Source organism: Papaver somniferum, chromosome 6 (assembly GCF_003573695.1).
Source record: "Papaver somniferum cultivar HN1 chromosome 6, ASM357369v1, whole genome shotgun sequence".
Taxonomy (NCBI): Eukaryota; Viridiplantae; Streptophyta; class Magnoliopsida; order Ranunculales; family Papaveraceae; genus Papaver; species Papaver somniferum.
In genome coordinates, this window is record NC_039363.1 from 124,264,756 (window position 1) to 124,283,413 (window position 18,658).

Consider the following 18,658-nt stretch of genomic DNA (forward strand, 5'->3'; position numbering starts at 1 on the left):
AGTGAAGAAGTAAGAAGCTACAACGACAACATCATCCTTCCACTTGAGGTTAGTGATATTTGACTTGACCTGTTTCATTCCCTAACATATCTTTCAAGTCGTGCATACTGAAAACAAAACTGTGAAGCATGAACACTCTAGATAGACATAGTATTAAGGAATACAATACGAGGTTTGTCGCTTAACCATTAAACTTTGTAGATAAGATATTGACATAATCGTTTAAATGCTATTGTGATTATGTATTGATATGAGGTGAGGATTTCATCCTAGGAAACAATGTTTTACATGTGTTTTAAAGAAGTAAATTCATGAACTTTTTTTGTGAATCGAAAAGGAAATCGCCGGGCGTTTTGGTATTGTTATTCATTGCATATCTTGTGAACAACCAATCTGTGTGATTAGTATAACCGCTCATGACTTGTTTGTGTTCTTGGTAAAACTATTCACAAAGTCCTGACTTTTATTAGTGAAACCAATCTTAAGTAATCACCTGAGATGGTATGACCGAGTTTGTGATTTTGTGTAAGACCGACTCTGGGTAAAGGGGAACCGATCCTAGTAAGAGGTGAAACACATCACAAAGGAGAATTGATCCTTGTATGAGGTGCATCATCTTTTAGCAGAAAGGGGAACCGATCCTATAGACATGTGCAACACGTATTTAGGCAAAGGGGAAACGATCCTATGGACATGTGCAACACATTCAAGTTAGATACCATATATATGTGGGGAACCGATCCTAGTACCTAGTCAACCGAACTGTTGGAAAGCTAGTGTGACTATGCCCAATACTCACATGGAGGTAGAACCGAAACTTGTTTTGGTAGAACCGTTAGACCCATGATTTGTGATTGAGTGTTCTTGATCAATCACATAGTTCTTGAAAGTCAAGTGAACCAATTCTAAACTTGTATGAAAGTGTGGCAAATCGGTTTCAAGATTGTAAGTATGAAAGAGGACTTACAGAGTAAGGATGTCGACATACTTTGAACATGTGCAGTAACGCTTATCTTTAATTGTTCAAAGTTATTCCTTAATAACTAAAGCAAGAAAATCCCAGGATCGAATGATAAATAAGTTAAGAATCTTTTATTTAAGGTTTTTAATTTTATTTTAGGAAAATGAGAATTAGTAATGTGCATTTACTAGTTGAAGATTTTCCAAAGATATTTTCGGTCATTATTTTGGACAGAGCATTTCCAGGAATTATGGAAACCGAATTTGGAATATATTGCATATCTTGAGAATATTTTCGGTTTTGGAAATTCCTTGGTGTCCAAACTTCCTTGTTTCTAAATACTTGAAGTTTGCATTTCTAGCGAACTAATCCTTCGTGACAACAAACTTTCTCGGTTGTGTTGTTACTGGTGAAGTCGCCTATTCAGAGAGGAGAGTAACCTAATTAGGCGAAATATCTTACGACCGCTCAGTTTAAAGTCTTCTTTGGGATTGGGAAGCTCTATTAGTACTGTTGGTGGGAAACTAGATAATTGCAGTTTATCTTGTGTTTTCGATTGATTTGATTGACTAACGGTGGTTGAAATTTGATTGCACCTAGTTTGTTTATGCTTGAGAATCTTCTCTTATGATATAAGATTCACTCAAACTAGATCTAAGTTTCGACAGGGATCTTTAGACTGTTTGTAGATCTAAAGACGTCTTGTGATAATCCATTGTTAACAGACTCCATTATGTGCATGATTGATCACAAAAGATTCAAGTTGTTGTGTGCAGACGTTTATTGAAGATCTAAGAAGATTTGAAGACAAAGAAGATATTGAAGATTTCCGATTTGGGGTTTATAATCTTTGGTGTGCACAATACTTGTTTCAGTATAGAGGATCCAACTATAATCGGTTTATCCTTGTGGTAGATTAGATCGATTAGTTGTGTAGATCGGCATCAATACAATTCTTTGTGACTAAAAGTATTGATTGCAAAATCTTAACAATTACCTTTGGTAGTTGAGAATAAGATAGATCTAAGAACCTGACAAAGGAGTTTATTGAGATAAACGGAAGAGCCTTTGTCGAACTCACATCACTTGGTTGAAGAGAGTTGCTACCAAACAGATTTGTTTTTCCTTTACTGTTTGGAATACGACCCAAAGGAATTGTTCCAAGTAGGTGACTTATTCATAAGTTGGAGGCGTGGGAATACAGACAGAACTAGGTGAACTATAGGTTTAGTTGCTTGGTCTCAGCTATACGAAGTAGGTTTGATTTCGTATAGCGGCTTAATACTGAGAGTATTCAATTCTGGACAAGGTCCCGGGGTTTTTCTGTATTTGCGGTTTCCTCGTTAACAAAATCTTGTTGTGTTATTTACTTTTATTTTCCCAGTTATAATTGTTTGTTATTATAATTTAAAGTAAATTAAACAAATGTTAATTCCTATTTTACTTGATAGTAATCCTATTGTGTTTGGTTAAGTCCAAACCTCTTATCAAGTAGACATACTTCGTTGTTGTATTGTATCGATCTCGTATTCATAGACGATCATACGAAGTGTGAACCGATTAGTTGTATTGTCTCGACTCAGTCCATAGACAATCACTTTCAGAGAAAGGACTTATAGGTAGGAAAAGTTTTAGATTGAGGTATATTTGGGTACCCTCGTCTTTTCACGTGTTCAAAAGTTAACTTTATCATATGCCGATATGAAAGTATTGATAAAAGATATAATGAACTTTTGAGAAATAAAAGTTAAGCCTATTATGTCATTATGCAAATATTGATGGAAGATAGGATGAACTTTTGTTTACAAAGATTAAGTCTATTACATGTCATTGTGCAAATAGTGATGAAAAATAGAATGAATCTTTGTTTATTCCGCAATATTGATCTTCTTTGATCCATATCTTTATGTAAATATTGTGTGGCTCCGTAAGTTCCTTATGTGAGTATTTTCGATTAAATTAATCATGGGTTCTCTTGTGGTTAATTTAATTGAGATTTTTGGATACAAATTCATGTTTCATGTGATTTGTTAATGTCCAAAGAAATCCTTCTTTTCTTGTGAAAGTAAGGTCGCTCTTGTTGTTCTTTCGGGAATGACATTTCATGGGGGAGAGTTCTCAATTGAACTTGTGCTTAATCGCCAAATTTTTGTGGGGAGTGCGGCTGTAGAATATTATAAGGGTTATCTTGTATCTTTATAAACTCCTTGATGAATGCATTTAGTTTCGGTTATATGATTGCATCTAAAAAAGTTGATATGTGCTTTTCTTTTGGTCATGAAGTATCTCTATGGAAATTTCATTAGGATCCCACTAATTTTCGTACCTTTGCCAATTTTATTGACAAAAATGGGGAGAATTAATATATAGTTCACACTAAAAATACATATGGTTTTCGGATCATTATGTAAGGGGGAGTGGTTTTCATGTGAGATGAAGTATTGACTAAGGGGGAGTGATAGATATCACCATAGTATTGTTGTCGAAGTTGTGATACAATTGAACTTTGATGCTGCGTGATAATACTATGACATGTTATAACAATGATTAAGAGCTATTGTGTTCTCATTGTTATAGCTACGGATATTCAACAACGATGATGCTTAGTTGAACACGTTTAGAATCATTGGAGTACTTGGAATTGACGAAGATTTCGAGTAATGTTGAAGAACCAAGGAGATCAAGCATTTGTATGAGAATCTACAAAGTTTATTTATTTTCTATTCCATATGTATTGATAGTTTTGTCACTAAAATTAACAAAGGGGGATATTGTTAGAGCATTGCTCGGTCGAACTCGCAAGCGTTGTTATATCAAGCTTGTTTGTCAAGTTTAGTTGCCAAAACTATAAGTCTTTATTTCTAGTCTACTTATAGATAAGTCTCAGATTAAGATAGTAAGTGTAGTTGAGCTTTAGACTCCACGGCGTTCATCGAATGAAGACGAAGAACTACTCAAGGGAATTTGTGGACCCTCATCAACAAAAGGCATGTGGAGACTTTAACTTATCTATCACTCAAAAGTCTATCTACTTGTAGATGGTGGATTTTCAACAAAGGTCAAAATCGTAAAATCATGATACTGCATGTTTCTGGCACGTATTCCGACATGTGACGGTTCATATTTTACGAGCCATGATGAATATGCTTCTCGAAAGGCCTCCACTAGCTGAGCATTCGATACCTTGCATTTCATCATGACCTCTATGTAGAATAACGTAATTGGGAGGTTCTCTGTAAGACTGAGAGCAACAACGCCTTCAGGACGTCGGTGAATCGCTGTTCCTTGACTGCATAGAGAGACCCACCTCTGCATAGAATAACGATTGGGAGGTTCTCCGTAAGATTGAGAGCAACAACGCCGTCAGGACGTCGGTGACACTCACTGTTCCCTGACTATGTAGAGAGACCATGTATAGATCCAGGCGGTTCTCCGTAAGATTGAGAGAAATAACGCCTTCAGGACTTCGGCAACGCTCGCTGTTTCCTGACTATGCACCTTTCAGAACGGATATGACGCTTTAACTGGCGAATATTTCTTCTGTAATAGATTAATTCTACTGTGACATTCACCATTGAATTCCTATAAAATAATCTATTTTATCTCATTACTCCGATTCCATGGTCGAATCCACGGCTAATCTCAAGGAATGGTAATAGATAATCTCGTTACTCCGATTCTATGGTCGAATCCACGATCCCATGGGATGGTAATGTTCATTTTATTATTCCGAATTCATGGTCGAATCCACGGCTGATCCTATGGATTGATGATAAATAACTACTCACTTTTATTACTCAGTTTCATGAATCATTCCCCACTGAATTTCATAAATTAGTAATAAATACTCAACAATCGGGCATCTGGACTATCACTTAGTAAGCCCCATAAAATGGTGCAAGTGTACTTAACAATGATGCATGAAAGAGCACCCAAATGCACGAATGAGCATTCAAAAATATGGACAAATGAGGAATCCTACACGGAATGGAGAGAGAAAATATTATTAAAATAATAAAGTGGTGTCTGTGGGACCGGGCCTACCGGCCGGCCAGTCATGCCGTCGTGGCCGGTCCCCCACGCCCTTTTTCCTTTATTTTAATTATTCTATTATTTTCATGAACTCATGAAAACTCCTTTATTCTAGCAATTTTCCTTGTTTGAGCAAAACTCATGGTTTCTCCATATTTTCACGGTTTCATGAAAAATAATAAAAAATAGGAAAAGGTGTTGCGGGACCGTGCAACCTATACGGACGGTCATGCCCTATATGTGGACGGTCCCACACCTTACAATCCCTAATCTTTCATAATTATTATTTCCCTCATCTCATGAAACTCCTCCGTTTGAGCAAAATATCATGATTCCTTCATATTTTCTCAAATATTGCTCGAACCATGAAAAAGCCAAAAACCTAGATGGTCATATGACCGACTAGGATACTCACGCCAAATATTAAAATATCACTATTTTAATATTTTCCAAATTTTTGATCAAATGAGCAAAGTTATACTTTCTCATTCGAGCAAAATCGAGAATTTCAATCAAAGACCGAACTCTTCTGAAAACTCAAGATATTGCTCAAACGCACATCAAAAAATACCGAAGCTCTCAGGACTTAGAAACAGACATTATGGTGACACGGGCATGCTTCCATGACCGACCAAGGCCGACCCTAAGGCTTACAAGGAGCCGGTCCCACACATTTTTATAAATTTGACCTAATTTGCTCAATTGCTCATATTGGGTCCAAACTCTTTCCAAACAACTTGGAATTTGCTCAATCGACCATCAGCTGGTCCCACACCCCAAGGACCGGTTTCATGCCTTCTTGGACGGGCCCGCACTTCTCCATAAATTAGGTTTTATTACCTAATGCTCATACGAACACTATTTTAATAAATGATGAAACCAGCATTTAATCATCATTATTTCACCAATCGGTCAACTCAGGACCCTAGTGCACGCTCACTCGAGCACTCGGGAACCACATGGTCGTCCATTATTCCATGTGGTCAGTCCCTCCCTCACTCACGACCTATTTTCAGCAATTCATCAATCGACGAACAATTGATCAAAATTAGGGTTTCGAACAAACGCTCCATTCTGAGCAAGTTCAAACACTAGTAAATTTATGTTGATCCAGTAATCAACATATGGATTAATAATCTAATATTCTGTAGTCTACCAATAATTTAATTAATATTTTATTGGATCACGACACCAATAAATAATTCTTCGAATTGAGCAATACTTGCTTAGTTGCTCGAATATTGATCCAACTATCAATATTCAGTAATTTATCAGTAATTCGTCGAATTGAGCAATACTTGCTCAGTTGCTCGAATATTGATCCAACTATCAATATTCAGTAATTTATCAGTATTTCGTCGAATTGAGCAGTACTTGCTCAGTTGCTTGAATATTGATCCAACTATCAATATTCAGTAATTCATTGAATCGATGCTCAATCGTAGAATTTACAATCTTTGCTAGTACGCGCAATGTCAACATCATTCAAATAACTATACGTCTCAACATACATGTCCGATCCATGAATCACTGAACATTCTTCAATCATGCTCGATTCAACAAAACCTAGACTCATTGTATAGTCAGTCAAAAACTGACTAATTAAATACACGTCTGCCTTGCAGATTCCACGATTCATGAGACATCAATCACGTCACATGGGGGGATATCACTTAGGGTTTTGGTCTGGCGGCCTGAGGCACGTGGATTCATCCATGACGAGAAATGTGAGTAAGTCGTGCAAACGGTTGAAGGAGTTATCAAAGTAGTGGGTGGACGGTTAATCACGTCTCCGCATGACCTGGAACTGGTTTCACCACGATTTCTTACTTCCCCACTCTTTCACTCAAGAAACCGTTACATTTACAGGGATCAAGGTGTTTACTATTCTGACAATATAAATAAGTCTCTGAATCCATGATTGAAAGACAACATTCGTCTACACAGAATTTCTCGTGCAATTACCCTCAAGAATTCGTCAATCTCCCAGAATTTATTCGAACTCATAAGTTCACAGAAAACTTGTAGAAACCTTCAACACATCCATAATCCTTGATCATCATTGATCCCACACAATTATCAGCTTCCTTCCTACAGATCAACCCATCTCCCTCTTTGCGACCGAATTGACTCTGGAATGGCCATTGACTTGGTTTAGGTCGGAGTCCTACAGATTGATCTCTCGAATCTAAGCACTCCATTTGCAGTGCATCTGTGAGAGGTTGAACAGTTTGATCAGTTGAGGAGTCTCGACAACACGCTCGTCTCTTCAATTCCCTGAAAAACCAGCGAATCGTTTTTCCCCATCTACACTACTCTATCTCATATTTGAGACAAAAGTCGTATTGCTATATAGACTTCAATTATACACATTTGCTATTTCGAGTCGAGTTTATCTCGCTTATCTATTTCTCGAAATATGTGTTGGTAAGCTTTTTCTTTGGCCAAGTTCATCTTTACTCGTGGGGAAAGTCATATTATTTCAATAACTTGAAAATCGCTTTGATGCTAATAGTTTGTGAATAACAACTATTTTAAAATCCTCTAAGAAAGTTTCGATGATTGAAATGAGAGTTTAGAACAAGTAACCATGTTTGGAAATAAACATAGTGTGTTCTCACATTTGTGTAGAAGTCCAAAACCGGGAACCTAAAGTATGTGTACCGGCGGCTGTTAGAAATCTGGGAAAGTATGCGTACCCGTACGCATACTGGCGGAAGTTTCACGTCCGTAAATTTCTGCTGGAGTTTGGAAGTGTGAAGTGGTATGAATACCCGTACGTGTACTGGTGTAACCAAACTCGGTCTGACTACTTAGGTATGCGTACCCGTTTGCATACTTAAGTAGGTTACTTTCTAAAATCGGTTTGTTCATGAAATAAAACTTTTGTATAGTAAGGAATGCAATCTTTGAAAACTGTGGCTATAATGTTCATGAATTGATTTGAGTGAATCAAAATCGATTTTGCTTCGATTGTGTCTTGTATACCTCAATGAGATCTAAGCAATTGAATAACTCTCAAACTAATGCATTTGAGTCATTTGAACTAGTTATGGTAAAGATGGATAAGGTTGATATGAAAGTGCTCATACGGCTAAACGTTAGTTAACTATTGTTGAACCGACTAAGTGTACATGTTTAGGTACGGTTACTCAAACCTAAATGAAGGTACATTTCATTTGTGTATAACAATCTAAGTTCGATATAACGGTTGAAAGATATTAGCTTGAATCTAATCAGGTTTTCTTCTAACGATGAATATTCAATGCTTTGTTACCAAGGTAACTTAGATTGCAAACCCTGATTTGAAATCTATATAAAGGAGAACTCTAGAAACTGGGAAACCTAATCCCCACACCTCATGTGTGATACTAGTTGCATATCTAGAGTCGATTCTCCTTTAACCTTAGGTTTTTCAAGAAACCATGTAGGTTAACGACTTAAAGACTTCATTGGGATTGTGAAGCCAGACCCAACTATTTTCTCTGTAGTTGCGTGTTCTAATCTTGCTGTTTTCTGTCGTGCTTGAGTACAATTGTAAGATTGGATTGAGATTTATATCTCTGATAGGCAAGATTGAAAAGTAGTCACAAACACCTTCGTCTCATCGTTTGTGATTCCACAATATCTTGTTTTGTTAATTGATTAAGATTATTGTGAGGTGATTGATAATATTAGGCTGTTCTTCGGGAGTATAAGTCCGGGTTATCAATTGGTTCCTGTTCACCTTGACTTATCAAAAGACGGAACAAAACTCGTAGGTATATCTGTGGGACACAGATTTATCTATTCAATAGACTTTAATGTGTGATACAGATTTGTTTATCAAGTCTTAGACCTTGGGTCATAACAACTTTTAGTTGTGGGTGAGATCAGCTAAGGGAATCAAGTGTGCAGAATCTGGCGTGGTTCAAGAGGCGTAAGGAACGCAACTGTACCTTGATCAATGTGAGATTGATTAGGGCTCAACTACATTCCAGACCGAGGTTAGATTGGTAGTAGGCTAGTGTCTGTAGCGGCTTAATACAGTGTGGTGTTCAAATATGGACTAGGTCCCGGGGTTTTCTGCATTTGCGGTTTCCTCGTTAACAAAACTTCTAGTGTCTGTGTTATTTATTTTCCGCATTATATTTTGTTATATGATTGAAAAATCACAGGTTGTGCGTTGAATCGATCAATTTTTAAATCCAACCTTTGGTTGTTGATTGAAATTGATTGATCCTTGAACACTGGTCTTTGGTACCATTCAAGTTATTTCTCTTATACTCAATCAGGCTCGCAAACTCTTATTTGTTTGATTGCGGATTGAATTGGGAATTGAGATATAACTCTTTGATATACTTTTCATTGAGATTGAGTCTGACTGTCTGGTTGATTCTCTTGAAAGTATATTGGATTTAGTCCATACAGATTGCTAAGCGAAATATTTGGTGAGGTTATTAGACCCCCGCTTTTTCACAACCACCAAACATCTTCATATTCAGTTCTTCAAGTAAGTAATTTTTATCATGATTTCTAAAATTGGGATTTTTTTTTTGTTTGTGTTTGTCAAGATTGGTTTTAGTTTGGAGATTAACGACTGCAATTGAACAACCAAAATCTAAGGAATAATTAATTAAGAGGTTTTTCAATGTTAGTAGTAATCGAAATGATGAATGACTATGGATTGAAGATTATTTAGACTCGCGGTCGTATTAGGATTGGTGGGTTGTTGTTAAACTAAAATTTGCAGGTGAAAAAAGCAATGAAAGGTGATGAATACAACATCCTCTAGATCATCTTTTTCTTTCACATCGAACGTTTGTGAAAACTCCACAACTAGTTATCATTTAGCTCAATATTTACTCATAATTTAACTCGGCAATGAATCATTGCTAACTCGTCGGTCCTAATCAAATATTTAGGGGCTTACTTGTATTTTATCAAGGATGAACTAACGCCACGTACACACTAACAACCGTTAGCCATTTTTTCAATAAAACGGGACAAAAGATGTCAAAGTTTGGGAATTAAATAAAAATTGAAAAAAAAACATGAGCATTTTATTAATTGTGTTTCCCCACATGCTTATTTTACTAAAAACCCCGTTTTGCAATATTTTATTATGATTTGGCATCGATCTTTTTTAGTTTCGTTCCTAGATTCTGTTAGAGCAATGCTCGGTTGAACCTACAAGTTTTTGTATCTCAAGATTGTTGTCAATGTTAGATGATCAAAACTATTTCTTGATTTTCAGTCTACTAAGTCAAGTTTCGGGTTAAGTTAGAATTTGGTAGTTGAGTATCAGACATCACCCTCCAAGACTGAAGATCGACTGAGATATTTGAAGAACTTTTGTATAAGGTATATGAAGACTGAACCATTCTATTTTACTCATTATATTACCATTCTATCTATTTCGTATGACTTCTAGTAGATTTACCAAGAACAAATTTCGAGTCAAGCTTGTCTTGTTAAAAATCTCAAAATATGATTTTAACATAGATGTTCAAAGGTCCTTAACAATTTAGTATAAGACAATTTATTATTTGATAATTAATTTGATGATCAACTGAAAATCGCCCATATAAGTGATTTTATTATTTGAGAATGTTTCAAACCTCAAAGAGAGTAACTCATGAACTTCTGATATTTCTGTTCAGGGTAGGTTGGTAAATTAACCCGTTTGCAAACCATAGATATATGAATTTCATAAATACAGGAAGGTTGGCGAACATGTTCGCAAGCCTCAAGTTCAGTTGGGAACAATTTACGAGCCCGATTGGAAAACCGTGGTGAACTGATTTTTTAAGGTTGGAAGAAAAGGCTTAAGGTTGGCGAACCCGGTTGGCAAACTGTGTCCATCTGAGTTCATAAACCACAGAGCGGTTGGCGAACTCAGTTCGTAAATTGTGTCCATTTGAAGTTCTCGATCCGAGTAAGATTGGAGAACTCGGTTATATCGTATCAACCTGAATCGTGAACTAGCCTTAAGGTTTGCAAACCGTTTCACTAACTGTCCCAGTAAATTTAGCAGATGCTCAAAGACTTTTTTAAAAAAAAAATGCTTAGCATTACTTTGGATTTCTTAAACACTTCTAAGACTTCATTGATCACTTAAACACTTATGTGTGTGAATAATGAATAATTTCTTAGGTATTTTATGAACGTAAAATTGTTTATTGTTCTCATGGCATACTTGCCAAGCCGAATAGTCGTTATACACCGTTCAGTAACCGGACCATAGTGTTTATTCTTTTACTGTATATTCAAGACCTAAAGTGTTTGCTTGAATCCCAATTTATCTTAACTTGAATTCTAAGCAACCCCCAGTCTTGGAAACTATAAATAGAGATGCCATTTCAACTGGGAAAATCAATCCCTGACACTTTGTGTCCTAGTTGATCTAGAGTCGTCCTCTATCAACCTAGGTTTCCTCTGAGAAACATAATTAGGTTTTACGACTAAAAGACTTCACTTTGGGGATTCGTGAAGCTAGGTCTGACTATCTTTATCCTTGATAGTTCATGTATCATGATCTTGCTTTTTTGTTATCGAGGTTTTCGCAGTCTCTTTCAGGCAAGATAAATACAAACCACAAAGTTCTTTTCGTCTTAGACTTTGTGATTCCTCAAGATAAATATCTGAAAACTGATCTTGAGTGATCTTTTGAAGATAGTTCTTGAGAGGTGGTTAAGATTCTATGGTGCTCTTCGAGAGTCGTGAGTTCTGTATTTGTGAGGTTTGCTAGCTTGTCTAGTGCAAATAGATTTCCACACCTTAATCTATCGATTTAAACGGAAATCAAATAGGCTTATTTAGGCAGATTGGCATCAAAAGTCTTAACTGAGGTTGAAGCAATTCTTAGGCTATAAATGACGTCAGCTAAGGGAATCAAGTGCGTAGAACCTTGCATATATCAGCATAGTAATTGATCTTGGCAATCCAAACTCATTTACAATTGCAGAGTAACTTTTGACTTTTTCTATCCAAACCATTTTTATCCTCTCATATTATTATTATTATTATACTTATTTTAAGATCGACAAAGAAAATATTTAACTGATCAAAAAACGAAAGAAGCTTTATACCAACATAAGCCAAATAAAATAAGGAAAAAAAAACAAAAATCAGGTAACATACCATCAACTAATTATGGAGGTTCAATATACATTATGCCATTTTTTCATGATTTCACTAGAGTTCGTAGACTCGGTATCTAACGTGAGACCAACTAAACAACATATAGATTGCTTGATCAACCATGACCGTCGAATTTGAAACATTTCCAAAACAACTTTGCCATCCATTTCTTTCCAAATGCTGTTGATCCAAAAACTGGTCAAGAATCATACCAAAAAATCAATGCATCTGAACTTTTCGATTCCAACATCAAATGCCAATAAATGCTGATACTATACGATGTTATCGGCGATGCTGACTGATACTAAGAATTTATGTCTAACTAATTAAGGTATTATCATCCTCCACCACATAGATTTGCATATATTAGATGTTCATATATACTATGAAGTATAATAAAACTAAATAAAGATGATTGAACCATTGGATCCGAAAGATATTGTAATTTAAATGAATTATGCATATGTAGATATATGACTAAGCATATTTCAGTGTCCTCATTTATCATAAAATAATGTGAAAGATATTATAATTCTAGTGAACTTCTTCAAAATTTGAATAACAAGCAGATGGTTGACTTTGCTCTTTCAAGGTTATATCGCATTTGTAGAGGATATGTGTAGGAACTACATGAATCTTCAAAGGATTCTTCTCGTCTATCACGACACTCATGCATTGGACATTGAGATTGTTGATAAAATTCAATTGATTCTTCATTCTAAAAAAAGAATTGATCACTAAATGACATTTAATGGATTTGCCGTCTTGAACTATCAAATCTTGATTCATCGAGTGGAAACTGAAACTATGCATCATCTTGACTATCAAAGTTAGCTACTAAATCTAACATGTTGCGTTGTAAAATATACATATCTTGATGTTTAGCACCATGATTTTGATATCGAGTACCAATAGGATTATCAAGGATGTCATCACCAAAACTAACAATAATAATTAAATTTTTTCTTCAGATTGGTATGAAAATTTGTTCATGCCTAAATGATTGTGTCTTTTGTATTCTAGATCCGTCAGTATTAGGAGATATTCGTCGATGCGACACATATACAGTCTGTATAGGCATATACTGATACCAAAAATACAAATAAACTGAGGATCTTAGGTATATATCAAAGAGGGAGGATCCCCTTACACTTTTATTCTCACACTATCTCACACATTGGATGTCATTTTTGTGAATAAAAACAAAACATTTACAAGTTTGAAGCTAATATTTTGGGGATATGTTCCTCTTACAAAGCTCTATGTTCTCACAAAAGATTAACGTATTCAACATCACCATTGAAAGTCAACCGATTTTTAACCACTGAAATTAAGATCGGTAGATGATGGTGTTATACATTTCAGAATGCGCCCATTTTCGGTAGGTATGTCGATCTTTGCAAGAGGAACATATCCCAAAAATTTTAGATTCAAATTCATAACCATTTGATTTTTATTCACAAAAATAATATCTAATATATGAGATAGTGTCAGAATAAAAGTGTGAAGTGATCATTCCCCTGTACCCATGCCTGTCAATGGATATCCGTTATCCGCTAGCCGAATCTGAATATCCGGAATCCGTTAGGTTAACATCCGACATACCGGTAATCGGATATCCGTATCTGATAACATAACGAATATTTTTATCTTTTTAACGTAACGCTACCGGTTAAGGCTATTTTCGTTAGCCTTATTTCTGATATCCGATAACGTGTGTTTAGCACGTGTAAATTCATATACCTAGGTAAATATCCTTCGAATGAATCACTCATTCTTCAGTTTAGTCGACACAAAAGAGGGAAAAAAAAGAGAAGAAAAGCTCACCTCCTCGTCTCTTTCCTTCCAATTCCTGCAAAATCATCTTCTTCTCTATACAAATCATGTGTGATTACGGATTAGAAAACTAAGGTTTTCTTTTACTATTTCTTTTGAATTTAATTTAAATCTTAAAAACTCGATTTTCAATTTAGGGTTTCTGAAATTTAGGCATCTCAGTTACAAATTTGTGAAATTAATCATGTCCCAAAGCGAAAGAGCATCAAACCATGTTGGTTCCTCAAACAATCTCTCACTTTCAGTTGCATCACAATTACCTGCTGCATCAAACCAAGTTCAAGGTTCAGGAATTAATTCAACACCTGCTGTTGTTACTCCTGCGATTCATCCCATAAAACAAGCAGAAATAGAAGTAGATGAAGATCCAATTATAGCTGAAGAAAAGAAAAAACTACGTTCAGTAAGGTCTGATGCATGGATTGATTTTGAAAGGTCAGTTGAAAAGAAGATGGTAAAAGGGAAGGAGGTTGGGATACTTATGGCTTAATACAAACATTGTAAGAAGAGAATACATGCACCCAGTAACCAAGGAACCGGCCGCTTGCATCACCATGCTAATACCTGCAAAGAAAAGCCTGAGAATAAGAAAGGACAAAGAAAGATTACTACAATCAAAACAGGTAATGCACAAACTAAGTTAGCTAACTGGAAATATGATGTTGATTCTACTAGGATACTTGTTGCCAAGATGATTGCTAAGCACGGTTATCCAATCACTATAGTTGAGCATCCATATTTTAGAGAGTTTGTTAAGTCTCTGAATCCTGTTGATATACTTTACACTAGGAATACAGTTAGGGATGATATCATGAAAATAACAGCTGAGTTCAAACTGCAATTACAAGAACAATTTGACATAATTACATCTAAATGTAGGTTAACAACAGATATGTGGACATGTAAGCATACAAAAGATGGTTATTGTTGTGTGACAATGCATTACATATATGATGAGTGGAAACTGATTAAGAAAACACTAGCATACATTTTAGTGTCATCACTACATACTGGAGAAGTTCTAGCGTCTGTAGTGAAATCAGTAGCTCTAGATTGGAACATAGATAATAAACTTTTTGCTGTAGTTGCTGATAATGCTAGCTCCAACAATGTTATGATGGCAAATCTGAAGTCATGGCTTGATAGCAAAGATTGTCTAGTTCTTAATGGGGATTTGTTCCGAATGAGGTGTAGCGATCATGTATTGGACTTCATTGTGTTGTGTGGAATGAAAGTAGTTGCTCCATTTATAGAGGCAATTAGAGAGTGTGTGAAATATGTCAAGTCAAGTCAGGCTAGAAAAGAGAGATTTAAATGTACTATTGCCCAAGTTAAGCTTCCTGCTTCAAGGTGTATTGGTTTAGATGTGGATACCAGGTGGAACTCCACCTTTAAGATGCTTAAAGATGCAATTTTTTTGAGACAATCTTTTGTTAGGATAGCTCATTTGGATAATGACTTCAAGATACTACCAACTTCTCAGTAGTGGCAACAAGGAGTACATATATGTGAATGTTTGGAATTATTTGATGTGATTTCAACCAAATTTGTTGGGATTAAGTATCCCACAACAAATTTGTATTACAATGGTGTGCAAGAAGTTAATAAATGCATTAAGGCCTTGGAATTAAGTGAGCATGAGTATATCAGAGACATGTGCAAGAATATGAGGTCAAAATTTGATAGCTATCGGAAAAAAAGTAACACTTTGATGGGCATTGGAGTTGTTTCAGATCCTAGGTATAAGGCTAGATGGGTGGAGTTTGTTTTGAAGAGAGTACATCGTTTGCAAAACTATCAAAGTCACTACAAAAAAATTCAGCTTTCACTCAATGATCTTTGTTGTGCTTATGAAACCAACACTACAACTCCAAATTATTTTGATAGTGAAATGAATTCAGCTGGAATTGAGATCTCTGCAACTACAACAACATCAAATGAATTTGGTTATGATGATTTTATGATGGAAAACAATGTGTTTGAGGTTTAGAAGTCAGAGTTGGAGACATACTTAGTAGAACAAGTTCTTCCTAAAGGCACATCCACTGAAGAAATGAGGTTTGATATCTTAAGTTGGTGGAACAATCATGCTCCTAAGTACCCAACTCTCTCAAGGATTGCAAGAGATGTATTGGTTGTTCCAGTGACAAGTGTAGCATCAGAATCAGTGTTTAGTGTAGGGTTCTCACATCTCATAGGAGTTCATTAGCTCCAGAACTTGTTCAAGCATTGCTTTGTTTGGGTGATTGGTTGTCAGATCTCAGTCTCAGTGATAATGATAGTTGTATTACTGGTAACTTTCCAGCTTAATCTTTCATTTGCTTTTATATTTATTGCACTGATATTGGCACATTTCCAGCTTAACTAAAACTTTTGAGTTTTGATTTTCTTTTGAAAATGCAGAAGTTCAGGACTAAGGAGTAAGAAGTAAGGATTCAGGGAGGACTAAAGAGGAATGCATTTGCAGTTGGCAGTTGCACTACAGGCTGCCTGCAACACATGGAGATGAAGTTTCTTTGTCTTGTCTTTTTCAAGAACATGGTTTTTTCTTTTGCTAGAACATATGAACATGTAATTTGGTCCATTTGGAACATCTGTATCTTTTCGTTTTGTGTGGCATGGATTTAAAACTGATTTTCTTGGATTTAGAACTTGTTTTGTGTGGCAGGATTTATAACTTGTTCCGTGCTCTGTATGTTCTGTTACATAACGGATTTTATCGGAAAAATATCTGATATCCGATAAGTCCAATGTAACGGAATCATAATTGAATTTTTGATTTCCGTCGGAACTTAATGGATATCCGATATCCATTAATTTTAACGGTAACGACAGCGGCTGAGCCAATATCCGTTACGTTAAGTGTCGTTGACAGCCCTACCTGTTAGGGGTTGGACATGGGCAACGTATTTCAGAATTTTGGGCAAGCTTGGGTATAAATTTTATAAACCCGAGCTAAATTTGGGAAAGCATGGATACAAGTATTTCTAAACCAAGTAACTCGCCCAAACCGAAGAACTATGACATAATCATATAAAACTATTTTTTATAATTGGTACTATTATTTATTTAGAGTAACTTTAGTATTTATCTTCAAATCTAATAATGAAAATAACGCGCGCGTTATAACACCACAGATGTCCATATCCATCTAAAATAGACCCAACAAAAAAAACAAAACAAATAAACCCCATTTTACCTAAACTGTCTAAATAACCCTTCCGTTTATTTTCGCAAACCATCCGTTTTCTTTCCTATTCGAGTAAACCGACACTTCTCTTTCCTTAGAAACCTTCTTTTCTTCTCTCCTCTTCCCACAGAAACCAGAAAAATAACTCTAGATCTGAAACCATGTTTGATTCCTTCTTCTTCTTACTCCACAAAATAGTTCTTTGAACTCATAACAAAGAAATCTAACCTTCCTCGAAAGGAAATTAGGTTTAAGTTTCATTTTGATTTTGACCTAATTTATTGTTCTTAAGAAATTAGGAAATGGCTAAGATGCAAGAGAAAAAGCAAGATGAAAAGAAGAAGAAGGTGGTCAAACAATCTCTTAAAGGTAAATCGTAACCCAATTTTGATTTTATTTAGTGGTTTCACCTAATTTATTGTTCTTCAGATGTTCTTTATTGATTTCATTTTGATGTTGTTTCACCTAAATCGATTATGAATCTTAGGTTTTTATAAAAAATCGATTATAAATCTTAGGTTTAGTCACTGACTTTGCATAAATTAGGTTTCATCATTGATTTCATACGTAGGTTTCCATAGTTTCATAATCAATTTGTTTTCTTCAATGTTTTCTTTGATGACACCAAAGTTGGTTTCCATCATCTTCATCAACATATGTTTTTATCATTTTTGATGGACTGGTAGTGCATATGAAGGCATTGATGCAGCATATAATCTGCTCTTTTTGATGAAACCATTTCTGGTTTCATCATTTTGCAATTCTTAAATTGGTTCCACCATAACTGATAATGGTTGCTAAGGTATATTCTGGTCTTTTTGATGAAACCTTTTTTGGTTTCATCACTTTTCATTTTTTCAAATTGATTCCACCATCATTGTATTTGGTGATGTTTGTTGTATTCTGACATAATCATGAGTTTGTTTGATGTAACCATATTTGGATACACCATTTATACTTTGGTTTCACCATAACCATGTGTTTGTTTTATGTATTCTTCACATAACTTCGGTGTGTTTCTTTCTAGTTTTTCTGATGAAACCAAATCTGCTTACATCATTTTCAGCTATTGGTGAATCCAGATTTCATTTTTTGTTTGTTTGATGGTTTAATTTTGGTTTCACAATAGGTAAAAAAAAAAAGAGAAACAAAGCAGTGCAGGTTCTCGTTGCATCATTTGTGCGCGGTAGCAGCTGAAATAAAGGCATTGATACAAAATGAAGAACTACATATGAAGGCTATTGTATCATGTCCATTTTGGCGTTTCTTCAAGCTCTTCTATGATAATATATTGGAAGAAGACGAGCTCATCCATTATGATGGTTTTAAGTTCACTTGAACAAAGAAAAGATGGTATGCTCCCACATCGTTTTCATAGTACCAATATCAAAGGAAATGACCAAAGTTTGCATGTAAGATACTCCTTGAAAACGGAGAATAATACTCACATGTGGTCCATTTAGTGTATTGTCAACTAGCCTGCAATATTGTTGTAAACTTGTAATAGCCTGCTGTAA

The 18,658-nt window shown here is 35.5% G+C and overlaps 1 protein-coding gene across 1 annotated transcript; it reads left to right on the forward strand.

The window, feature by feature from the left end:
* Window positions 1–14,888: 14,888 nt before the first annotated feature.
* On the forward strand, window positions 14,889–15,437 carry LOC113291439 (zinc finger BED domain-containing protein RICESLEEPER 2-like). The gene has a single exon (XM_026540974.1). The coding sequence runs from the start codon at window positions 14,889–14,891 to the stop codon at window positions 15,435–15,437; it is 549 nt and encodes a 182-aa protein (XP_026396759.1).
* The last annotated feature ends 3,221 nt before the right edge of the window (window positions 15,438–18,658 follow it).

Bases quoted from the DNA above. Each gene is read 5' to 3' on its own strand.
- LOC113291439 (XM_026540974.1), top strand. From the start codon at position 14,889: ATGCATTACATATATGATGAGTGGAAACTGATTAAGAAAACACTAGCA.